Source organism: Ursus maritimus, unplaced genomic scaffold (genome assembly GCF_017311325.1).
Source record: "Ursus maritimus isolate PB19 unplaced genomic scaffold, ASM1731132v1 scaffold_29, whole genome shotgun sequence".
Lineage (NCBI taxonomy): Eukaryota > Metazoa > Chordata > Mammalia > Carnivora > Ursidae > Ursus > Ursus maritimus.
This window is the reverse complement of record NW_024425452.1, coordinates 33,780,731-33,798,801: the sequence shown is the minus strand read 5'-3', so window position 1 is coordinate 33,798,801 and position 18,071 is coordinate 33,780,731. Positions and strand designations below refer to the sequence as shown.

At 39.2% G+C, this 18,071-nt stretch overlaps 1 protein-coding gene across 1 annotated transcript in view; it reads left to right on the top strand.

Annotated features, from left to right (window-relative positions):
- The window catches only part of ME1 (malic enzyme 1), a 175,329-nt gene that overhangs the window by 52,208 nt on the left and 105,050 nt on the right, over positions 1–18,071 (top strand). The window contains exon 4 of the mRNA XM_040643704.1: positions 12,407–12,482. Within this exon, the coding sequence (XP_040499638.1) occupies positions 12,407–12,482 (76 nt within the window). The remainder of the gene's footprint in view (positions 1–12,406; positions 12,483–18,071) is intronic.

Below are 18,071 nucleotides of genomic sequence, written 5' to 3'. Positions count from 1 at the left end.
TTACTTTTGGAAGTAGGGGGCTAAAGGAAATGGGAAATCTACCTTTCTCTTCTGGCCTCAATTAAGAAGTTTCTTTACTTCTGTAATAGAATTGGTATTCAGTCCCAAGGATGTCACCACCCATTGCTCCCCAACACCTTCTACTGGGTCCTCTCCATCGATAGGCTCTGCCTTATCATAGCTTTATTTCGGAGTTATCCAGAAGAAAGCCTGATCACTTTTTACTTTTCTTGTAAAGCTAGCGTGATCTTGTAATTCATGATTCTTCCTTAGATCTAGTGGCTCTGGTTCCCTCATTATTTCTCAAGTCCTTTGCTGTCATTAAGATCTTTTGCTCCTGTATTAACAGAGATCTCACAGTGCTGATCTCTCAGCCTCTGGGTGTTCCATGTCCTAGAGTTGGGCATTGCTATACTTTCCCGGGGACTTTTCCCCTAAATTTTGAGTTCTTCTATCTGTTTCTTTGGTTTTGTCATTTTCAGAAGACCCCCCAAAGTATATACATTGACCACATAGTTCCTGAGTGTTCTGCATTCCAGTGTTTGGTTGGTTGGTTGGTTTCTTTTGCTCTAGTGCTTTACCCACTACTGGGTCAGCTAGTGCCATAATCACATCTGAATGACCTTCTTTCCTCCTCACCTATCTATAAACTCCCTATATTCTTCTTTTCTTTCTGTAAGAAAAGCAGAATTCCTGATTTAAAGAGTTCATGATCTGGTAGGATAGACATATATGAAAGTGAAAAACTATATGACAAATATGATAAATGTTATAATACAGAAAAACAGCAAGGTTCTGTGGGATTGCAGAGAGATTCCAACTCAGCTTGAATGTGGGTCAGGAAATAGTTCCAAGAGGAGGTAACACTTGAACTGCCTCTGATAAGCACTTAGGAGCTCGCCTGGCCATGAGGAGGAACTGGAGGTATTGGAGGGATGCCTAAATGAATCCCTAAAAGATCATCCAGAGTAGGAAACTAGATAGTTCTCAGGCTGAATTAGTTGATCAAATGCCAAAAGCAAGGATGGGACCAAAAAGGGAGATAGATCAGATATTCAGCTGAAGAAGCTGAGACAAAGGGGACTTCAAAAATTACTCCAAGGGTGGGAACAAAGGAGTCCCTAGGCCTTCACTGGGCATTAGAGTGAAAGTGAAGGGGACTAAGTGGCCAAAGGGTGACAGCATGAGGGTAAACTAGACCAGAGGACAGTGATATTGACACTCTATTCACCAGTGAATGATGGAAGGAGGTTTATCAGGGTGGATAGCTAGGAGCTGAAAGTCTCTTTCCTCAGAGTTGAGGGAAAAAAGTGTGCTAATCTGATGACAGTGTAGAGGGTGGGAATGGGCAAGGAGAAATATGGAGTAGATTTAGTGGTGATCTACGAATGGCCAGTAGGTGATACTTAAGAAAGTCATGTTGAGTTTTGAGGACCTGGCTGACATTGGAGAGACTGTGAGGTTTTTTGTTTTTTAAAATTTTTTTTAATCTTCAAATTCCAGTAGAGTTGACATACAGTGTTGTATTAGTTTCAGGTGCACAATATAGTGATTCAACAATTCCATACATACCCATTGCTTACCATGATTAAGTATATACTCTTAATCCTCATCACCCATTCACCCATTGCCCCGCCCACCTCCCCTCTGGTAACCATCAGTTTGTTCTCTATAGTTAAGGGTCTGTCTCTTGGTTTGTCTCTCTCTCATTTTTTCCCTTTGTTCATTTGTTTTCTTCTTAAATTCCACATATGAGTGAAATCATATAGTATTGGTCTTTGTCTGGCTTATTTCACTTAGCATTATACTCTCTAGCTCCATCCATGTCATTGCAAATGACAAGATTTCATTCTTCTTTATGGCTGAATAATATTCGGTTGTATATATGTACCACATCCTTTTTATCTATATCGATGGGAGACCATGAGGTTTTAATGGATCTAACACAACTGAATGAATGGCCTTTTCTTTTTTTTTTTTTTTAAGATTTTATTTATTTATTCATGAGAGACAAAGAGGCAGAGGCAGAGGGAGAAGCAGGCTCCCTGCAGAGCAGGGAGCCCATTGTGGGGCCCGCTCCCAGAGCCCTGGGATATCATGACCTAAGCCAAAGGCAGACACTCAACCAGCTGAGCCACCCAGGCACCTTGAATGGCCTTTTTAAGCATCATTCTCCAGTAGGGCCTGAGGAAAAGAGAAGGTAAATGGATTGATTTAGATTTGGAAGTTTTCAGAAAGGGTGTGGTGGAAAGAGAAGGCAGCAAGGGAGTTAAGAATAGTTGGCAAAATGAGAAAATTCAGCTAAATAGAGAAGGAAATTCAGTCAGGATTGACTGATAATTTGAAGAGGGAAAAAAAAGCAGGTGTCAAAAGACAGACATTAATGAGGTCAAAGTGTAGTTATAGAAGAAGTGTGATATTTGGAAAACTTTGAAGTGGGATTTTAGATCCTCCTATCACGGAGTATATGGAAAGTGATGAGGCAGGACTTCGTATGCTTAAAAGAAATGTAAGAAATCTGAAAGGAGAAAAATCACTTGTTTCACTGTATATAAATGGGAAACAACAACAAACAAAAGTGAAAGATAAAAAAATTAGGAAAATAATTTCCACAAGTATGATGAGCCAAGTACATGGAAATATTTCCAAGATAAAAATCCTTAATCCATAAAGGTGTGCTTGAGGTTGGTATTCTTCTAGCAGCAGAGGATAATCATAGCTTCTTTTCTACACATCCGGTACCATTTTCTCATGTTCTGAGAGGTGACAGCAGCAGCACCCTCCCTCTGCTTCACGGGGCTTCCGTCTCCAAGGAAAAGGGTGGGGGGGACCCAGCCTGGAGTGTTGGAGCTTGGGCAGGGTTAAGAGCACGCACATAGAAGGGCCACCTGACTCAGGGTGTGAGAGCCACACAAGGTGAAGGGAGGGTCCTTGTAGGATGGTCCAGTGCTGGGTGTCAGAGCCCCAGTGGCTGGAGAGTGCACCTGTGTAGGAGGGCTGCCTGCTTCGGAGATCAGAGCCTTAGTGAAGTGAGCAGGGTATCTGCACAGGGAGGGGACAAGATTGGTTTCATACAAGAGGACTGGTCAAATAAGTAAATTCATTAAGCATAATGGGAGCTGGGTTTCTCACTATAAGAGAAAGTTATGAAAAGTGTGAAAACTAAAGGAAGATCACTAGAATGAACCTTCTGGTGTTGAATTGGAATTAAGGGTATTAGTGTAAACATATGGTTTTCGGTGTAGAGATAAGATGGATAGCTATAGAAATATATATGTGAGTATATGAATGTATATACACACATGCACACACATACGTGTATAAAGTATGTGTGTATAAACATATATTCTATTTCTGTCCATTGAGTTGCCCTGAATGGCCTTTATGGGAGCCGCAATACCCCAGTATCAGTGAACGCACCTGGCACTCAAATCTAGGTTATTTGCATCAAAAGGGACCAGAGCTCCTTAGAGAAACTGCTGATCCCAGGCTGCACCAGGATAAGTAAAAGATGAGCTTGGAACATCTTGTACCAGTTAAGTAAGCAAGTGCTCAAAGAATAAGGGGGATGTGTCAAGAGGACACAGCAGCCAGCTTGAAGGGGTTTCTGTTGGCCACATTTTGGACATTTTGAGCATCAAATAAATATTTGCTATGAATTAAAACCGATTGAATAAAATAATAAAGAGGAGGCCACACTGATAGGAATAAATACATGAATAAATTGAAAGTTGGATAGAGAAACAGGGACTTTTGAAGCATCATCCCATAAAATGCTTGTTAATTACAAAGGGAAAAAAGAGTAGCTTTGTGGTGAAGAAGCCTAGAACACACCACCTTAATCAGGTGATCAGAGTGAACGTCAGCAATAATGGGACAAACCAGGAACACTGCCACCTGATAGGGCGCGATGAGGGGAAGCCAGTATCTCTTCTGTGAGGTTCCTGCAGTGAATGTATAATCTGAATCTAGGCGTGAGGAGCCACCACACAAATCCAAATTGAGGGACATTCTACAAAGTACCGACTTGTAACTTTTAAAGTATTAAGGTCCTGAAAGTCATGGAAAAACTGAGGAAATATTCCACATAGAAGAGGACCAAGTAAACATGACAACTAAACACAACATAGGATTTTGAGCTGGACTTTTGTTATGCAGGACACTATTGAGACAAATGGTATAATGTGAATGGCGTCTGAGAGTCAGATGCTAGTGATGTATCAATATTAATTTTCTGATTCTAATTATGTAGGAGAATGTTTTGTTTGTAGGAAATGCACTAAATTGTTAGTGATGAGACATCATGTTGGCTACTTGACTCTCAAGTAGTTCAGGAGAAAACAGTTCTTCTTACTGTACTTAGAAGAATTTGGGGCACCTATGTGGCTCAGTTGTTTAAGAGTCCGACTTTTGATTTCTGCTCAGGTCATGATCTCAGGGTAGTGGGATCAAGCTCTGCGTTGGGCTTTGCACTGAGCATGGAGCCTACTTAAAATTTTGTCTCTCCCCCTTTGCCCCTCCCCCACTTGCAAGTCTCAAAAAAAATACACAAACACACACACACACACACTTAGAAGAATTCTTCTAAGCATTTACTGCAGGAAGATAATATTGATCCATGCCTTCTTAACACTGTCCTTTCTTCGTTGACTTCCCTTGGCTTTAGAAACGCAGCTTGTCCTGTTGGATCATTTTCTTTCTCTCATTCTCTCTTTCTTTCTCTTTCTTTCTTCCTTTCTTTCCTCCCCCTCCCTCCCTCCCTTCCTCCCTCCCTTCTTCCTCCCTTCCTTCCTTCCTTCCTTCCTTCCTTCCTTCCTTCCTTCCTCCTTCCCTCCCTCCCTCCCTCCCTCCCTCCCTCCTCCCTCCCTCCCTTCTTCCTTCCTTCCTTCCTTCCTTCCTTCCTTCCTTCCTTCCTTCCTCCCTCCCTCCCTCTCCCTCCCTCCCTCCCTCCCTCCTTCCTTCCTTCCTCCCTCCCTCCCTCCCTCCCTCCCTTCTTCCTTCCTTCCTTCCTCTCCCTCCCTCCCTCCCTCCCTCCTTCCTTCCTTCCTTCCTTCCTTCCTTCCTTCCTGGACACTGTTGTAATGCTTTCCCCTTGGCCTTCACTTCTTTCTCCTCTGGCAGCCTGTTCTACTCCTTCAGCTGTTAGGCATATGCCTCCTAACTCTGCATCTTTATCCCGGGTATCTCCTGATTAGACCTACATATTACCTTAACGTAGCTTTTTTTTTTTTAGCACTTCTTTCCCCAACAGCTCAGATCTGCTGATATAACTCAACTTTGGGCTGACTCCCAGGACTCACTAATGCATACTCACATTTTGTGAAACATATGGGGTCTAATTTCAAAAGATCGCAAAACGAGTTTCTGTATGGAAGGGAGGATTCTTACAGAAAATTGTAGAGTGGTTGCCTCCTTCACTGGGTAAGGAACAGGGTTATGAACTAATTTCCAGAAGAAAATACAAGTCTAGTTATAATAGAAGGTTGCATGGTGGACAATTAATTCTATTTGGATATGAAATAAACTTCGTTAGGTATGTTATCTGAGACAACATGAAGAAGTAATATTATCTCTATCTTATAAATCTGAGAGTGCAATGTATACAGTGTTAGAGGTTATGAGAAAAGTTTGAACTATGTACATGAGAAAATGATTCATATTTTTAAATTATCTTAGTTCTGATGGGAAACACAAAAGCATGAGTATTTTTAATTGGCATGTTTAATCTACATTGAATAAAAATTAAATATTCTAAACAAATTGACCAAAAAGAACGTGGATGGAGAAAAAGTGTTTATTGAAATTCCATTCATTTAAAAATATCATTGATAAATAATCTTCTGGTCTAAAGTTTTCATTTTATAACTGTAACTATATGTATTTGCTGAGGATTAATGTTTCATATTCGGCTCTATACCAGCAAGTATGAGTCATGTCCTGCTGACTTTTGGGTATCTCATTAGGTTTCTGATCAAGGGGACCATCCATGAAGTTTTGCAAATTATTCTCTCAAATTGCTTGACTTCTGTGGGACATCACAGATCCGTCATTTATTGAGCTCTCTCTGTAATAGTAAGCACTTTAGTGGCACCTGGGTGGCTCAGTCGGTTAAGTGTCCGACTCTTGATTTCAGCTCAGGTCATGATCTCAGTGTTGTGAGATTGGGCCGCTGGGCATGGAGCCTGCTTAAGATTCTCTTTCTCTCCCTCTGCCTCTGCCCCTCTCCCACCATCTCTGTCTCTCCCTCTCTAAAAAACAAAGACACTATTTCCTGAGACTAGTGTGTTTGAAAAACCTTGGCTAACTAACAAGTTCCCAAGAAATATTATTTAGTGGTATATTGCCAAGAACAGTTAAGATAATTCAACAAAATTGCCTTCTTTAAAAAGTCCAAATACATTTCATTTTAATTTTAGAATAATTTATTGAGTTCTTGTTGTTTGCATAGTTGGATATGATAGGGATCCAAAAAACATATGTAACTTATACAGAGCTTATTATCATTTTGGAGAAACAAAATAAATTCATATAAAGAAAAACCCAGGAAAGGATATCATTTAGTGCCAACTTGATAAATTAATATTTTTGTTGAGCCAGAAAGTCATCAGTAATCTGCCTGTAGCACTTACTATCATAATATAATTTTTGGTTACTTAATAAGTCAGTGTAAGTCTGGGTTTATTTAATGTTTCTGTACTTTTAAAAAATTTAATTATAGAAGCCTTATTTTTTCAGTACTAAAGTCAGCACGTATTGTTGGAACAAACTATGTACCAGCACAGTGACAGGCATTGGGTTACTTATGTGAGCAAAACAGAATCTTTACTTAAGGAACTTGTTGCATTGCATATGTATGTGTACTGGGAGGAGGGTGGCAAGGAGGAGATGGACGGTAAACATGTGAAAATTTAAGATCACTCCAGGTACTTGGGAGTATTGTGAAGATGATCAAAATGTTAGGGTAAAGGTACTTTAATTGCTGTTATCAGAAAAAAGAACTAAGTTCTGAAGAACTAAGCTGTGAGTTGGGGCCTGAATGATGAGAGGAGTTAACTAGTTGGCTAAATTTACAGTTTGGAACTCAAGGAAGTGGTCTAGGTTGAAGATAGAAGTTTGAGAGTCGTCATTATGCGCATGCTGTTTAAAGCCACGTCAAAAACAGTTGAGAAGTCAAGTAAGATGGGAGTTGAGAGTTGACCTTTGTCTTTAGCAGGTGTAAGTCATCAGTGACTTTAGTAAGAGTTGTTTCTGTGGAGCAGTGAGGGAGAAAAGCCTTATTAAGAGATTGAAGAGAGAATGGGAGGTAAGAGATAATAAGAGAACATAAGTCTTTGAGGGGTTTTGCTATGAAGAGAGAAAAGTAGGGGACGAAATCCAGTTTTTACAAAAGTTGGATAATATTAGGGCAGGTGGTTATGCCAATAAGAATAATCCAGTAGAGAAAGTGATATTATAGCAGAGAGATAGGTAATTGTAGGAGTGATACTTTTGAAAAGCCGACCTGGAATGAAATCTAGAGCACATGTGAAACGATGGGCTTGATAATAGGAAATTTCTTCCATTATAACATGAGGGAAGGAAGAAATGCAGAAGCAACACAATGGAGAAAAGGTCGTCTTTTCAATAAATGGTGCTGGAACAACTAGACATCCACATACGAAAAGATGAATCTAGGCAGACTTGATATCTCTCACAAAGATCAACTCAAAATGGATCTTAAACAGGTGCCTGGGTGGCTTTGTTGGTTAAGTGTCTGACTCTTGATTTCAGCTCAGGTCATGATCTCAGGGTTGTGAGATTGAACCCTGCATTGGGCTCCATGCTGGGTGTGGAACCTGCTTAATAATTTTCTCTCTCCCTCTCCCTTGTTGCCCCCCACTCCACTGCTCACACTCATGATCTCTCTCTCTCTCTCAAAAAAAAAAAAAAAAAAATCACAAACCTAAACATAAAATGTAAAACTTACAAAACTCCTAGAAGATAACAGAAGATAGTACAGGAGAAAATCTAGATGACCTTGAATATGGTGACAACTTTTTAGATACAGCAGCACATGCACAATTCATTGGAAGAAATATTGGATAAGCTGGACTTCTTTAAAATTAAAAATTTCTGCTTTATGATAGATACTGTCGGGGTGCCTGGCTGGTTCATTTGGTAGAGCATGTGACTCTTAATCTTGGGACGTGAGTTCAAACCCCACACTGGGCATTGAACTTACTTTAAAAAAAAAAAAAAAAAGACACTGTCATGAGAATGAAAAGAAGCCACACATTGGGAAAAAGTATTTGTGAAGCATGTATCTGATAAAGGACCATTATCTAAAATACACAAATAACTTAAAAATCAACAATAAGAAAACAACCCAATTTAAAAATGGGCTAAAGATCTTAACATACCTCACCAAAGAAGATTTATATTGATGGTAAATAAGCACGTGAAAGGATGTTCCACATTGTATGTCATCAGGGAAATGCAGACTAAAACAACAGCGAGATACCACTACACAGTTATTAGAATGACCAAAGTCCAGAACCCTGACAACACCAAGTGTTTTTCAGGTTGTGGAGCAGTAGGAACTCATTCATTGCTGGTGGGAATGCAAAGTGATACAGCCACCTTGGAAGACAGTTGGGAATTCTTACAAAACTAAACCTACTCTTACCATAAATCCAGTAATTCCATTCCTGGTATTTACCCAAAGGAACCGAAAACTTATGTCCACGCCAAAAAACTGCATACAAATGTTTTTAACAGCTTTATCGTAATTGCCAAAACTTGGGAGCAACCGTGATATACTTCAGCAGGTGAATGGGTAAATAAACTGTAGTGTAGCTAGACAATGGATTATTACTCAGTGCTAAAGAAGAAATGAGCTATGAAGCCATGAAAAGACATGGAAGAACCTTAAATGCTTATTACTAAGTGAAAGAAGCCAATCTGAAAAGACTATAAACTGTATGATTCCAACTCTATGACATTTTAGACAAGGGAAAACTATGGAGACAGTAAAAAGATCAGTAGTTGCTAGGGGTTTGAGAGGGAGGGACGAATAGGTAGCGCAGGGAGGACATTCGGAGCAGTGAAGCAACCGTGTATGATGCTATAATTGTGGCTACATAGCACTGTAAATTTGTCCAGACCCCCAGAATGTACACCACCAAGAGCGAACCCTAATATAGCTATGTGCGTTGGGTGATAATGATGTATCCGTGCCCACGGTGGTGTGAGGGATGGTAATAATGGGGAAAGCTAGACATGGTGGGGCCAGGAAGTTTATGAGAAATCTCTGAACCTTCTGCTCACTTTTGCTGTGCACCTAAAGCTGCTCTAAAAATACAATCTATTACAAAAGATGGGGGTGGGTTACTAGGGTTTACATTAGAAAGATGAGGTAGTTCTCACCCCGTTGCACCCTATTTCTGTTTGAAATTAAGGTTTGGTGATCAACTGAGTGTGAGACGGAGATGAGTGTAGGAGGTGAGGAGAAACGAGAAAGTGTGAAACGGCTTCTCAGAGACCGCTAAGTTGAAGTTGCTAGGAAACCATAGTGGTTAATTTTGCAAGAGAAGAATGCCAGTGTGGGGGTGCAGCGCTGGCTTAGTCGGAAACGTGTCCAGCTCTTGATATCATGAGTTCAAACTCCATCTTGGGTGTAGAGATTACTTAAATAAATAAACTTAAAAAAACGAAGAGAGCCAATTTGAGATTTCTGGCCATAAATAGGACGTGAATCTTAACATCGTTTAATAATTTTTCTATGACAGTACTTTCACCAACCAGTAGCAGGTGGGATGTCTATTACCTATACTGTGGTCTTGAAATACCATTTTCTACTAAAAGAAACCAGGACTTCTTAGAGAAGTGGCTCATTTCAGGCCTGAGGCAAACATTTTTAAGACAACAAGGAACATTTTGTCGCAACAGAGAACAAAGAAGCTGTCAAAAACTGTAGTTATAGAATGCCTGGGTGGCTCAGTTGGTTAAGCGTCTGACACTTGATCTCAGCTCAGGTCTTAATCTCAGGGTCATGAATTCAAGCCCTGTTTTGGGCAAACTATAGTCATGTCAAAAGGACTCTGAGGCCAACATGAAGAGTCTTCCACTGGCAAAGTATGGGACAATTAGAGTTTCAATAAAGAAAATAACTGCAGTGGATTAAAACACATCAAATATGTTTAAATCCATGAGTTCATTTTGATCTAAAACATAGACACGCACAACGCACGCACGCGCACACACACACACACACACACACACACACTTTACTGGAGGCTCTTGAAGGATTCTAGCAAAGGAGCTCTTTTTTTTTTTGAATATTCATTTATTTTAGAGAGAGAGAGAGCACACATGAGCAGGGGTAGGGGAGATGGAGAGAGAATCTCAAGCAGACTCCCCGCTAAATGTGGAGCCCGATTCGGGGCTCAGTCTCACCACCTTGAGATCACAACCTGAGCTGAAGTCAAGAGTCAGATGCTTAACCAACTGAGCCACCCAGGTGCCCTGCAGATGAGCTCTTTATTTCAAAAACTGGGAAAGTAAAGAGAAAGAATCCAACATTTGTGTCAGCTTTATCATCAGGTAACCAAACAATAGGTATGGTGAAATTTCTCTTTAAATAAGAGTTTCAGCAAATAAATGAGAAATGATTGATAGAATGTTCCATTTCGTAACCCCTAGTGAATTAATGATTTTAGATATTAAGCATTGCCAGTGTTAACATCACATAAAGGACTACAGGATATGTAACCAATGTGAGTTCACTCCTTGGTGAGTCAGAAACTGCACCCGGTTGAGTTGTCACACAAAATACTTTATTTGTGGCAAATAAGGAGATCACCGGGAATAGCTTCCAAAGTCATGATTCTCCCAAGCAAGGGTGGATGGATTCCTTTTATTTAGGGGTAGGGTGAACATTTAGATAGGGAAGCCTTGTTTTTGTAAGGTTGTGTATGTGCCATTAAGGAAACATGCCTATACACACATTGTATGTTATGTAAATGAGGCTTGCTCCCCTCCTTGGGTAGAGTTTTTAGTATTATAATGAGATAAAGGTATTAGTTGATCATTTTAGAGCTCACTCCATGGTCCATCTGTGCAGACCCAAGTCAGGGCTTAAGTCTGGCTGGTCTGGGCCAGCTGAAGGTCTCGCCAGGGCAGTCGCTGTGGCTCAAGGGGTGGTTTTGCTCTCTGTTTGCCTAAGAGACAAGCTGGAAAGATGAACTTCAGTAAAAATGTGGGACAAAGGCTGGTGAGTACAAACAGGTGGGCAGTCAGTAAAAGTCAGGCCTTGGGGTCTAGCTGGTGACAGTACTGTGCATTTTCTGAAAACACCAGACCATGAAGTATCTTATAAAAAATGGATATAAATCTGATTAAGGCTTTAGATTCAATTACCAATTTCTCAAGAAGTAGGGAAGAAAGATTAATTTGTTAATCTATACCATAGGAATGTAATCAGCAAAATCCAGATTGTGGGTAATTTAGAAGACAAATTGTACTGTCTAGGGATGGCTTATCATTTGGAGGGTAGAGCTCTAATTTAAATGATACTATGAAAGTCAGGACAGTTGTTACTCTTAAGAGCGAGTGGTTTTGATTGGGAGAAAGATGTGGAGGGCTTCTGGGATACTGACAAGACTTTCTGCTTAAGTGGATATTCTGTACAAGGATGGTTGCCTTATAAAAATTCATTAAATTTGAGTTCCATTTAACAGTACTGAAGCAAAACTTTTAAATGAGATTAAAGCATTGAAATTTATTTTTAAGTTTAATTTTTAGTTCCTTTTTAGACTTTCATAGGGAATGGGGGACGGGAGAGGAACAGTGTTAAAGACTTCAGTTGAGTCTAAATAACAGAGTTGCAAACAGCAGCTAAGACCGCAAATCAAAGAATTATAACTTGGTTGTTCAAACTTAAAAAAAAAAAAAGTGTGTTTCACACGAAAGGACTGCTTAGCATTGGTCAGTCACTTAATACAGGCTTTCATCTTCACACTGTGAATATGCAGTAAGTGGAGTATATACTGAAAATACCTGTTTACACGCTTCATGTTTTTCCAGGTGCTTTTACATATATTATTTAATAAAAAACTAAATGAATCTATGAGTGGAATTGATAATGCTACTTAAATTCTCTATATAAAAGAGTAAATGCTTCTTTAATTATAAAATATTTAAGAATATGTGATATAAAAATGAATCTACCTTTATTATAGATGTTAATACATTGTTTAAAGTAATTTCTCCCTTACTTATAAAATTCCTAGCTTTTATTTGTTTAAGGAAATAATTTTCACTAGTTTGATAAAAATGGAGGTATATTCAACTGATTTAAAAAAATTTTTAAATGTTCTTGATATTTTGGCAAGTCTGAAGTAAATTAAAACTCCTTTTTTTCTGTCAGAGGTCTCTTCATTAGTATCCATGATCGAGGTCATATTGCTTCAGTTCTTAACGCGTGGCCCGAGGATGTCATCAAAGTAAGTCATCTAATTTTTCCACTACGGCAGATTTGTTCTTTTTCCTATTCCATAATATATTGACAATTTTTATGATATTAGATAGCATTTGATGTGGAAATGTTGGGGTTTGGAGCCAATGGCCAAGAAAAAATTCTTGAGACGGTTCTGGTGCTAAAAGCACAGGGACAGGAGCCGTGGGCAGAAAGATTGTGAGGAGCAATTGATTCTATACTGTGGAGTTGGGGGAGGTAAAGACAGGGAAGTTGCCAGAAGGATTTTCATATGCTAAAAAAGACTCACAGGATCCTGGAGGCCTGGCTATCCTCAGGCCAAGGTGGTTTTTTTCCTCTAGCAAAGCATTAATATTAAGATTGGGAGTTCCTGGAGAAATGTCATACTCTGCCTGCCTCAAGTTTTTGTCAATGGGCTGCAAGTTATACGGACATTTAATTTTCTCTACACTTCCGTTTTGCCTTTGTTCTTCACATCAACAGTCACTATCTTTTCTAGTGAATGTCACCTAATTTATAGCTCTTCGAATTTGCATACTGGATTAGTTTTATTTTGGTACCGTTTAGAGACTATGTTTCTTTATTATTTCTATCTGATTTCTTAGTATTTCTTGACCCATTGTAAATGATGATAAATGTTGAATAAATGTTGAAGTTGTCTCTGAATTTCTTTAAGCAAAGTCCCTTTTCACATTTGTTGGGTTTAATCATCCACTAAGAGGAACACAGGTAGACAAAAAAAAAAAAAAATCCATTAATCCACCTCTTTTATCATTATGACCTTCAGTAGTTCATCTGACTCTCCTCTCAGTGACATAATGGAAAAAAATAAGAGTAGTACCCAACGTTTAGTCGCTTTCTGTGTGAGACACTACCTGGATTGACATTTGTAATTATCATGATAATTCAGTGAGGAAAGGAAGGGGGGCAGGCTACACAGTAGTGCTTGGTGGTGGTGGGAACTGAACACAGGCCGCAGGACCCCTTGCTCTTAAACATGGTCTCTACGGGGCCTTTCTTGTCTGAGGAAAGTGAGATGTACTTGTCACTTCCCTGGCTCTTTTTTTTTTTTTTTTTTTTTTCACTTTCTGTTAGGTGCCAAGCAACTTTGTGCTGTTGATGTAGGAAAGACGTTAGAGTACGAAGCCGACGGCCAAGAAGGAATTCTTGAGACGTCTTTGGTGCAAAAAGGTGGTTTTACTAAAGCATGGGGACGGAACCCATGGGCAGAAAGAGCTGCCCTGGAGTCAAGAGGAGTGGCCCATTATATACCCTTAAGTTGGGAGGGGGTTAGGGATAGCAAAAGTCTCTAAGGAGTTTTAGAAGCAAGGTTTCTAGGACCTTGAGGGGCCTAGTTCTTGTTGGGAAAAGGTCATTTATTACCGTCTAATGAAACTTTAGTCAAGAGACCCTTCAGATGTATATCGGTGGGCCACATGCTTGGGGGATGATTGCCAACACGTGCCTTGGGGGTTGAGAGATAAAGGAAATTTCCAAAGGAATTTTCACACGTTAAAGTAGACTTAACAGGATCCTGGGGGGAGGCGCGGTCAGGCTAGGGCCTTTTGCCCTTAGCAAAGTATTAACGTGGAGCAGTGGAGTCCCTAGAGGACTGTCACTCTGCCTGTTTCAAGGACTTGTCAGTGGGCTGTAGGTAGTGAGGACATTTAATGTTTCTCCTGCCTTTGTTTCCCAGATCACTGTGTTTTAGGAGTAAGATTGAATAAACTGATGCCTTTTATAGGGGTGCAGAGGACTTCAGCTGTGACTCCTGAAGCATTGCTCCCTTTCTTCTGAGCAGTCATGGCTAGAACTGATTGACTCTGCTCTGTAAGGCTTGTGCCAGGCAAACTTGTAAAGCAAAATGTTTTTCATGATTTCCAATCTTACCAATGTTTTTACTTTTACCAAATTCGTTTCCTCAGCTTTTCTCCCACCAGGTAGACTGCACTATCCTTGGATCGTATCCTCAGAATCTACCCCAAAGTGTGTTAATTCTGTGAAGTGTAAAATGTCTGAGAAGGATGCTTACATTTTAACTGGAATCTAGAGAAGATTTTAAAAGTGAGTCAGTATAGGAAATAGTTCTGGGGTAGAGAGGACTAATACCCACGTCATCATAATAGCTAGCAATACACAGTCAGCTGGCTTTGTGTTCTTCCTGTCAGCCCATCTCTGAATATTTATCTTCATTAGTAGCCTACCTTTGTTCTTTTAACTCTTAATATTGGGTCCTCACTGATATTCCTGATCCTAACTATACTTACTATTATTTTAAAAGCCTAGCATAGTATCTGGCACCTAATAGGCACTTAAATGGCAGCTGTTTATTGTAATAGAATATTGAAGAATAAGATGTGGTCCCTACTGTGTAGTCAAAAGCACACAAGAAACAAAGGCAATCAATTATTAGACAATATATAATTAAACTAGTATAAATTATAAATGCTGTATTCTCTTCAGAGGAGACTGTTCAGAGAAGGCTGAAACAGTTAAGAAATTTTTGTACCAAAGTTGAAATTTAAATTTAGCCTTTGGTAATTAGAAAGGGAAGATGATACTATCCGAAGAAGGAAACAGATGAATGTACGTCTCTAGTTCAGGAAGAGAATGGTGTGTTTTTGTGCAGTAAGTGAATTAATCGGCTGGCCTGACTAACACTAAGTGTTCATATGGAAATGTGGTGGGATTAAGATGGCTTAAGTAAGAAGTGATCAAATTATTATGAAAGGTCTTGACATTCAGAAAGAGGGATTTATTTTATATTTATTTTTTATTTTTAAAGATTTTATTTATTTGACAGAGAGAGACAGCCAGCGAGAGAGGGAACACAGCAGGGGGAGTGGGAGAGGAAGAAGCAGGCTCCCAGCAGAGGAGCCTGATGTGGGGCTCGATCCCAGAACGCCAGGATCACGCCCTGAGCCGAAGGCAGACGCTCAACGACTGAGCCACCCAGGCGCCCCTGAAAGAGGGATTTAAACTTGAAATAATAGAATGTCATATTTACAGACAGGAATGACTTTCTGTAAGTAATATTTGAGGAAGGCTCATCAGACAGAGGAGAAGAGGCGAGAGTTGTGCATCCAGGTGTGGCCACAGCAGAAAGGCCCTGGGGAAGGAAAAGAAGGAAGGAAGACAGGAGACACAGTGAGGGTGTCTGTGTGTGTTCAGGAGAACCCCTGCATACCTCATGCAGAGTTACTAGTCAGCTAACGCCCAGGTAATAATTGACGCAGTAGGATGAAAGCAGACATCACTGAGAGAATGATGGTGGTCTTACTGAGATAATCCTCCTGTGGTAACTTCATCATTGTGGAGAAGACATCCAAATGCTCTATTGTCGTTGGGTGGAAGATGAAGTAGATAAAAACAAACGCCAAGGGAATGTCAGTTTAATGATACACTGTGTAGATGACACATTTCTGTTTTTCAGAGGATTCCTTCACTATTAAAATCTACTTTAATGTTGAGATGTTTGTGAATTGTTGCTATAAATGTGCATTTGTAACAAGGCCTAAGCAGATAAAATAGCAAATGCCTCAAAACAGAGTTTAAAAATTAATCACGGGCACCTGGGTGGCTCAGTCAGTTGAGCATCCGACTTTTGATTTCGACTCAGGTCATGATCTTAGGGTCGTGAGATCAAGCCCCGCCCCATGTTGGTCTCCTTGCTGGGCGCGGAGTCTGCTTGGGATTCTCTCTTTCCCTCTCCCTCTGCCCCTCCCCTCCTCGGGCTGTCTCTCTCTCTCTCTCTCAAATGAGCAAATCTTTAAAAAAAAAACACAAACCTCAAATAACTACCACCTATGTTATATAATAAAATTAATAGCTCAGGATGAGAGGAGAGCTTAGAGAATAAAACTTATGAAGAAATGAAAATAACATTTTCCCTTAACTTTATATACAAGACATAGATTTAATTGAACTTAGATATGTTATCAGAAATAAATGAAGCTATTATTATTTTCAACCCCTTTTTCAAAAATGTTGAAACGGATGAAAATCACAAGTAGCAACTCCCAGGGTCTAAGTATCTTTAACGAACCTGGAGAACATTATATAAATTATTACTCAGATCATACCTAAGTTATATGACAATGTTGCTCTCCTTATAAAATATCTCCTAAAAATATTTTTAAAATATTTGCAGGCCAACTAGACTTTACCTGTTTAAAGGACACATACATAAAAGTATACATTATCAGCGATAGAAAAAAGTACCTCTGTGATAGTGTGATAAATAGAACAATGTCAAAAATGTGTTTGGAGTATTTGAACTTTGAAAATTTGGTTTTAATTTCAAAAACAAAGTTATAATTTTCTGTAGTATTTGTTTATCTTTCTTATCTTAAATCAGAGCCAACTAAACCAGTGGTATCAAGTTGCCTTCTTCAAAACAGCATAACCTATTGACCCTTTGCGATTAGACATGGAAAATTTGACAAAGGTCAGCTTTATGGGATATGCAAAAATAATTTCCACCCACTTCTCAAATGTATTTATTTTTAAGGCAGTTCTTTAAGAGCTGCATAGTGTAGGTGAACAGAAAATTAAGAAGATCTCAAAAGTATATTTTAAAATATGTTCTGCACTAGTATAGTGGAAAAATATTGTACTACGAGTTAATAGAACCAGCTTCCCATTCTTTGGAATTAAGCAGGTCAGTCACCTTAGGCAGATGATTTCAGTTCTCTGATCTTCAGTTTCCTAATCTATAAAATAAGAGGAATGGACTGAATACACTCTAAATTCTCTTCTAAAATACCATGACTCTGCATAATGCTCTTGATGGTAGTAGTAGTATTGATAGCTACAATTTGTTGGGAATTTGTAATGTACCAGTTACTATATATGTTTAAGTACTTTGTATATCGTGTTCTCATTTTATTGAATCACAGATTTATGAAATTAACTAATGTTTATTCATTGTTGACTATGTTCCAAACACTGTGCACAGTGTTGGTGCACAGTAGTGAACAAAATAGAGTCGGTTCCTATTTTTATGCAGCTCTTCTAAAAAGTACCATTATTATTCCTATTTTGCAAATAAGAAACAGAAGATTTAATTTATCCATTTATTTAAGGTCAAATGACTGACATTTTCCCAAGGCTCCATGGAAACGATGAATGTAGGAGTTTAGAGAAAATCTAATAAATTGTGTTTCACAAGATTGGTTCTGCTTAAATTCATATAATGGCCATGAATCACAGAACAAGGATGTTAGATGCATCAATTTCATACAGATATCAAATAAAATAGAAATAAAAATCTCCTCATGATTAACATGGATGGCTCATAGATATCCAGGGTGATGGGAAAGAAACTAAACAAAATTCATTAAGCCTTCTAGAAGATTATCAGATAAGAGAAGTAGCAAGACTGTACTTCGTATATTTGAAAAATGGTAAAACAATATCCAGTGGTTATAAGAGTTAGAGAGGATGGATCAACATTGCTGTGAAAATAGGAGGATGGTGCCAAGATGCATAAACTAACATCAGAGCATTTGGGGGCTACTTAGCAATCACGCATTTTTTACCTAGGGCACTCCCAAAATTATGCTCAAAGTGGAAGGGGCTGGTTTCACGTTAGCTC